General features: G+C 39.7%; 1 protein-coding gene across 1 annotated transcript in view; it reads right to left on the bottom strand.

The window, feature by feature from the left end:
* Positions 1-6,590: 6,590 nt before the first annotated feature.
* LOC147630855 (uncharacterized) overlaps positions 6,591-7,690 on the bottom strand; it is a 49,470-nt gene continuing 48,370 nt past the window's right edge. The window contains exons 5-6 of the mRNA XM_086809229.1: positions 7,131-7,171; positions 6,591-6,919 (exon numbers count right to left, since the gene is read on the bottom strand). Of these exons, the coding sequence (XP_086665355.1) occupies positions 6,835-6,919; positions 7,131-7,171 (126 nt within the window). The 3' untranslated portion in view covers positions 6,591-6,834. The remainder of the gene's footprint in view (positions 6,920-7,130; positions 7,172-7,690) is intronic.

The following is a 7,690-nucleotide window of genomic DNA, read 5'->3' as shown; positions in this document are numbered from 1 at the left end:
CAACAAGAAAAACACACACAAAAAATTTCAAGAAGCATGAAATGTTGTGGAACCATCATCTTCATTACTCGCATAAAGATGCATACAAAGAACATGAATAATCCATGAGAGAGAAGCGCGTGTGGGTGATTGAAACCGATAACCCCCAAACACACCTCTACATAGCATAAGTGTGCATGTGTCTTATTGTGCACATCACCTAAACTAAGGTACACGCGCAATCAACACGTGGCACAAACACCCGATGGAAAGGCTTAGCAAAAGCTGTAACTCAAACCCACAAAACATGATAGGGTCACGCTAGTGTTGTGCACGTAACATGTACATGTAATACCATACTATATCATATAATATGAAGATGTACAACCATGCACGAACATGAAATGGACAATGCATCCATCACATGAACATTACTACAAGTCAATCTACGTGAAGAATCATCAATGTAGACACCAACAATTGCATCATAGACTAAGGATAGCCCATCACCAAAGAAGCATGTCGATGAAGATCTTCCAGTTGGAACATGCGTACAACACAAAGGTATGTTGCTAAAGCACATGGTGAGAAAGAATCACCATAGAACCATGTTGCTAAAGCACATGGTGAGAAAGAATCACCATAGAACCATGCCAAATAGGATCTCAACAACAATTGCATCAAGAAAGAATGGAGGGTCGGATCATCCTCCGAAGAGAATACCATGATCCACCATAGGTATGAGAGCAAGAGTATGCTCCTCCACTAGAACATCATTTAGAGCATCAGCATGCTCTAACTTGGACACAACATATCATCATTCAAGGAATGGTCATCACTCACGATCATCATGACTATGATCCACATAAACATTATCATGAAGAACTATATGCTCATCACATGAATGTCAGCACGATCTTCGCCAAAGAGCACTAAAGAAGAAATGGTGTATGTGCCATGTCCCATGCTTGTTATTGCACCATAATTTCAAACAAGGAGGCATAGTCTATGGTTGGAGAATGTCTTGGATACCCATATGGATCATATTGCTTGTATGGGACTACTCGTATGAGTCTTACTGTGCTCATAAGACACATAGCTCTTCTGTTCAAGATTCTCTTAATCTACAAGCAAGGTCAATGAGAGTACTATTGTATTGATGCAGTTCTTAGGGGAACTAGTTGAGGTGGTCAAAGGTGGGTATGGAAACTATGGCAGTTTGTACATACCACTCAACAAGGAGTTATGATAGGCATGGCAATAGAATAGGTAAAACCAAAGGACTATCAAGATAAAACTTGATGTTGATGAAGATCTCTTGGAAAGAGCACTTGCCAAAAGTGGCGCTATGGTGTGCAAGAATCCACCTAAAGATCTCTTTTTGAGCCATGGGGTTGCTCAACGGTGACACGGAAGTGTGTGCATAAAACTCTTTGGGGTTTGGCACCATGGGTAGCTCTTCTTCATTACTAGGAACAGACATGGGTAAGGCCATTGTACATTGGCAAAGTATTGCCACTTGTTCCTTGGCATCCACAGACACCTCTAACTTGGTTGAAGGTTAAGTCGAGGTGGAGTATGAGGGTGTGCCTAATGACGTTCTACACCTGACGTGAGTGAGTTTGAAATTTCAAGCACCTTCTAACATTATGATTGAATATTTCAATTTGAAAAGTTTATTAATTATGACCCTATATTAATTAGTACTAAGCAAGCAGTTCTAGCCATAGCTGGATTATGTTTGGTAGGAGTTGGGTTAAAACCTAGATTCCCTTAGACTTTGATAGCTTGAAGGAGACAATTTGTGGTGCTTGAAGGTTTTAAGAGTCTTAGAGAGGGAGGTATGGTATCCCTTGGGTACAAGGATTTACCAAATCTTGAAAAGGATGTGTATTATGTTGCAGCTAACAGAGAGTTGTCTCAATGATTTCAGGTTTCATGAAGGATGGTTTATGTTCTTCAAGGACCTAGAAAGGTTCTATCTTCTTCCAACGGTCATATGTTGGGGAAACATCAGCTTCAATTGACTTGGTTTTTGGATATCCCTTGGGTACAAAGATTTACCAAATCTTGAAAAGGATAGGTATTATGTTGCAGCTAGCAGAGAGTTGTCTCAACAATTTCTGGTTTCATGAAGGATGGTTTATGTTCTTCAAGGACCTGGAAAGGTTCTATCTTCTTCCAACGGTCATATGTTGGGAAAACATCAGCTTCAATTGACTTGGTTTCTAGATATGTGGTTATGTAGATTCGATAGTCAGGTATAAACTTGATTTCGGAGACAATTGATGCAGGTAGTTGGATTCTCCTCCATTTATTTCCAAGAGTGAAAATGCCCTAAGTGGGGAGGAACATTATGTACCTAGCACTAACCCTTGGGGTTAGGGACTAATCCAAGAGGGTTAGGGGAGCGATGAGCAAGAAAAGCAAGTGGATTCAAGTGGCTAAGGTTCATATCCAAGGTTATTGGCTATTTATGGTTGGATTGTTATTTGTAGCAGCAATAAGCACGTCTTGGGTTATTATTGATTCATTTTGGTCTAGACGTGGACCAAGAGGTTTACTTCTGCCGTGGACATGGTGGATCACAGATAGTCTTGTTGAGGGTCCCTGTGGGTCGGCACTAGCGGTATGGGACGCCAAGGTTGACTGGCATTGACTCGTGTAAGTGGAACCTTAGGCCTTGCAGAAGTCCACGAAGTAGCAATAGACCTTCCGTCTCCTTGCTCAGGCCTCCTCAATGACGGCTCTCAATGTGAAAATACAATCCAAAGTGAAATAGGTCCTTTGGATCCTTGCATGTCTCCTAGCTCTATCCCCATGTCTCTCTGCAAAGGCACTGACCTTGGATTCCAACACTGAATTGTAATGTTTGGCCAAGGTGTGGCCAGTCATGATGATGCGGTAGTTATTTGGATGATGGATCTCCGGGTGTCAGTCCACTGTGACATCTAGGGGTGAATCTAGACCTCGATGAAATCCTCCTCCATTGCTCTGCTTCAAAACCTGCACCACATATTCACACTACTATTACATGACTTTATGGTTGGAGGCACTCAAGACTTCCAGTGCCAAGTCCAAGACATCCTAAAGATCTAGAACTAAATCATGTACCTCTACATCGGCAATTTTCTTTTATCTTCATAATCAATTTCATTCTTACAAAAATGTCATCCAAATGCTCATGTCATAGATATTACAGTTAGACATCCACATGATAAATTTGGATCGGGCCATTCTGGCTATATTATTGCGGGAAACATGAGCGAAACACAAGCAACTATGCATGTCTAATTTTTATCTATAGAGTGGACAATCAAAACAAGGGTGTGCGAAGTGCTAGATTAGGAAGTAGCGTAGGTAACATTGGGTCTAATCTTTATCTGTGGGGGTGGACAACAAAGTGTGCTAGGTGTTAGCTTAGGAAATAGCTTAGGTAGCATTAGGAATACCAATTGTTAATGTATCCTTAGAATACCTTAGGTAGGGGTAGTTTAGTAGTAGTTTAGATACTAATCGTCATTTCCAATCCCAAGAAAATGCCATGATTCATATCTCTATAATTGATATATATTAATCATGTCCTTAAAAACCTTAGGTAGGGGTATTTTAGGAGTCTTAAATACCAATGCTTTTTTCTAATCCTAAGAAAAAGTTTTGAATCATATCTCTCTAATTGATATATATGGTTGTGTGCTTGCAAGATGTAGTAAGAGAGAATGTAAGAATGAAGTAGTACACTTGTGTTTCAAACATGAAGCTTTGCATTACTATTTGTTAATTTATTCACTTTAGTATGGTTTATATGCTAACATGTTGCTAATGCGTGGTGTCGGTGATTGTTAATGGCACAAGAGCCATCAACAAGAAAAACACACACAAAAAATTTCAAGAAGCATGAAATGTTGTGGAACCATCATCTTCATTACTCGCATAAAGATGCATACAAAGAACATGAATAATCCATGAGAGAGAAGCGCGTGTGGGTGATTGAAACCGATAACCCCCAAACACACCTCTACATAGCATAAGTGTGCATGTGTCTTATTGTGCACATCACCTAAACTAAGGTACACGCGCAATCAACACGTGGCACAAACACCCGATGGAAAGGCTTAGCAAAAGCTGTAACTCAAACCCACAAAACATGATAGGGTCACGCTAGTGTTGTGCACGTAACATGTACATGTAATACCATACTATATCATATAATATGAAGATGTACAACCATGCACGAACATGAAATGGACAATGCATCCATCACATGAACATTACTACAAGTCAATCTACGTGAAGAATCATCAATGTAGACACCAACAATTGCATCATAGACTAAGGATAGCCCATCACCAAAGAAGCATGTCGATGAAGATCTTCCAGTTGGAACATGCGTACAACACAAAGGTATGTTGCTAAAGCACATGGTGAGAAAGAATCACCATAGAACCATGTTGCTAAAGCACATGGTGAGAAAGAATCACCATAGAACCATGCCAAATAGGATCTCAACAACAATTGCATCAAGAAAGAATGGAGGGTCGGATCATCCTCCGAAGAGAATACCATGATCCACCATAGGTATGAGAGCAAGAGTATGCTCCTCCACTAGAACATCATTTAGAGCATCAGCATGCTCTAACTTGGACACAACATATCATCATTCAAGGAATGGTCATCACTCACGATCATCATGACTATGATCCACATAAACATTATCATGAAGAACTATATGCTCATCACATGAATGTCAGCACGATCTTCGCCAAAGAGCACTAAAGAAGAAATGGTGTATGTGCCATGTCCCATGCTTGTTATTGCACCATAATTTCAAACAAGGAGGCATAGTCTATGGTTGGAGAATGTCTTGGATACCCATATGGATCATATTGCTTGTATGGGACTACTCGTATGAGTCTTACTGTGCTCATAAGACACATAGCTCTTCTGTTCAAGATTCTCTTAATCTACAAGCAAGGTCAATGAGAGTACTATTGTATTGATGCAGTTCTTAGGGGAACTAGTTGAGGTGGTCAAAGGTGGGTATGGAAACTATGGCAGTTTGTACATACCACTCAACAAGGAGTTATGATAGGCATGGCAATAGAATAGGTAAAACCAAAGGACTATCAAGATAAAACTTGATGTTGATGAAGATCTCTTGGAAAGAGCACTTGCCAAAAGTAGAGGAACAAACATGGGTAAGGCCATTGTACATTGGCAAAGTATTGCCACTTGTTCCTTGGCATCCACAGACACCTCTGACTTGGTTGAAGGTTAAGTCGAGGTGGAGTATGAGGGTGTGCCTAATGACGTTCTACACCTGAGGTGAGTGAGTTTGAAATTTCAAGCACCTTCTAACATTATGATTGAATATTTCAATTTGAAAAGTTTATTAATTATGACCCTGTATCTTAAAAACATGACTACACTTTGTTCCCACTTTAATCGTTCATATAACAACCATTAACGTGATAAAAAGATGATTTCTAGCCTAAGAAGAGGTTGTTGCCCATTGTTGCAGGACAAAGCGAATTTGATGGCAAGATCAATTGCAGAACTACAATCTCTGCCAAACAAATTGGCACTCCATATTTGATAATGAAGCTAAGCGACTATTTTGGCCGATCAGTGAATTCCATTTCAACATTAAAGCCATAACCCAATGCCTTGAATGCATGATTTATGTATGCCACATGAACTTATGGGGGAAATTCTGATGTCTTCTCCTAGATTTAATATATAATGCAGATTTTTCGAGTGTAGTTATATAATGACTCTAGCTTCCAATGATGTTTAGAAGCTCAGATTTTTCAAGTGTAGTTATATAATCACTCTAGCTTCCAATGATGTTTAGTTCTTAAAAAAAAGGTGTCCTTGTCATACTTTTGTCATAAACAAGTCAATCAATTATACTCAACAAGGTAATTCTAATTAGTTAATCCAGCTTTCCCACACAAAAAGGTTGTGTATAGAACTATTCCTGTACCCCTCGCTTAACTCCACCTACTTCATGAACCCCAAACCTCAGCAAGGTAAATCTAACACATGCATTCATACACTAGGACTCATTCTAAAATGATTGCATGGCATATCCTCTTGTTTTGAGTTGCTTACAGGGGCCGTATTTTGCATCATACACAAGGGGTTTTAATAAGGCAGATAAAGAATTGATAAGGTAAGTGTTCAAGAGTGGGAAACCATGGGGTCTGACAAGTGCCCTTGCTTCAATACTTCTCTTAGAAGTTCAGAATTAATAATTCACCAGTCATTACTTTTAACTATACCCTCTCATTTGCTAAACCAACAAATGTTTACTAGAACCTGTACTTAGACGAAATGTGAACAAATTAGTGGGAGTTGATACAACCAGCATATGTCCTATGCAATTCCCATCCACCCTTTTTTTTAAATTAAAAAAAAGGCAGCTTCTTGATTCACACGACAGAAGCTTGTGTTCTGTCTCACCAAAAATGACATGGGAATCCACAACCTCCGACCTACATGAGTATCAATCACATCTCTATGTTCAAACTCCCTTGCATAAAATTTTGAAAAGGGATCTCGCATCAAGTATAAATTGGGAAGGTTGTAGGTAATCAATAACAAAGATGTTCCACTGCAGAAGAGACGTGTAAACATGGTAAGAATCCTCTCATACAACTGAAGCCTACTTCGTTATGACCACATCACCTCACCTCATTGTCTTGTTGGCCACAACACTAATTGCAACAAAAACAAAGACCCATTTCAACTAAAAGATTATTATGTATCACTCGCTATGTAAGGTCCCATCCTTAAGAACTCTGCTGGCTTATATATTCTATGTATCCCTTTTGTGTTCTCTACTGTAGTGAGTTAAGGTGCGGGTGCATGTTTTGCTTTCTTTGGTGGATTTCCTCCAGCCAGGTGAACATAACAATAGAATCCCAGCATTCCAGCACTGCAAAAATAAACCCCTAATTTTAAAATGAGTTTCCTCCAAATCATGAAGAAAAATCAGCTTGAAATTTGCCCATTTCAAACACTTAATTATGCATCACCTGCATTCATAACCCATGGGAACTGTATCAAATGCATAAAATCCTACGTAGCCCCCCATCCTCTTCTAGGGGACCACGTAACAAGTTAAAAACCATATTATAATTACGAACCTGGCAAGAGTTACAAAGGCAGTTGGGAAGAAGGCCTTAACCTATGAGCACCACACAAAAAGATCTCTTGTAAGAAATTGTGTCATAGAGCTCAACCCATTATGAACTTTATAATGGCACTGAATGACAGCACAGGAATCAAACTTGTAAGTGTCTCATCACACTAATGAGCGCACACCCACACACTCATGCACACAGTTACATACGTACATTTAGGTATACCTACATATATATGCGTCCATACATCCCCATCGGGATGGTTTGAGGCCTTATAGACCCTTTGGGTCTTTTATAGGTTGCATATTGAGCCTCTAGCAGTAGTGCTCCATCCATCACACCCCCCCACTAGCTCAGTACTTTCATAGTTTATTTCATGTTCATTTTGTCCTTTTTTTTCTGGACATCCAGAAGACATTGACAGTTGTACATTGATTTGTCTCATAGGTCGGGTTCGGCCTCTAGTAGATGTTGCTTTCTTTCTCTCTCTCTCTCTCTCTCTCTCTCTCTCTCTCTCTCTCTCTCAGATAACATGAGGATGGAGTATTGAGAGGACATGCTGA

The sequence above is a fragment of the Cibotium barometz genome, chromosome 15 (assembly GCF_041138505.1).
Source record: "Cibotium barometz isolate CiBa-2024 chromosome 15, ASM4113850v1, whole genome shotgun sequence".
NCBI classification, from domain to species: Eukaryota; Viridiplantae; Streptophyta; class Polypodiopsida; order Cyatheales; family Cibotiaceae; genus Cibotium; species Cibotium barometz.
This window is presented reverse-complemented; position numbering and strand designations above follow the sequence as displayed.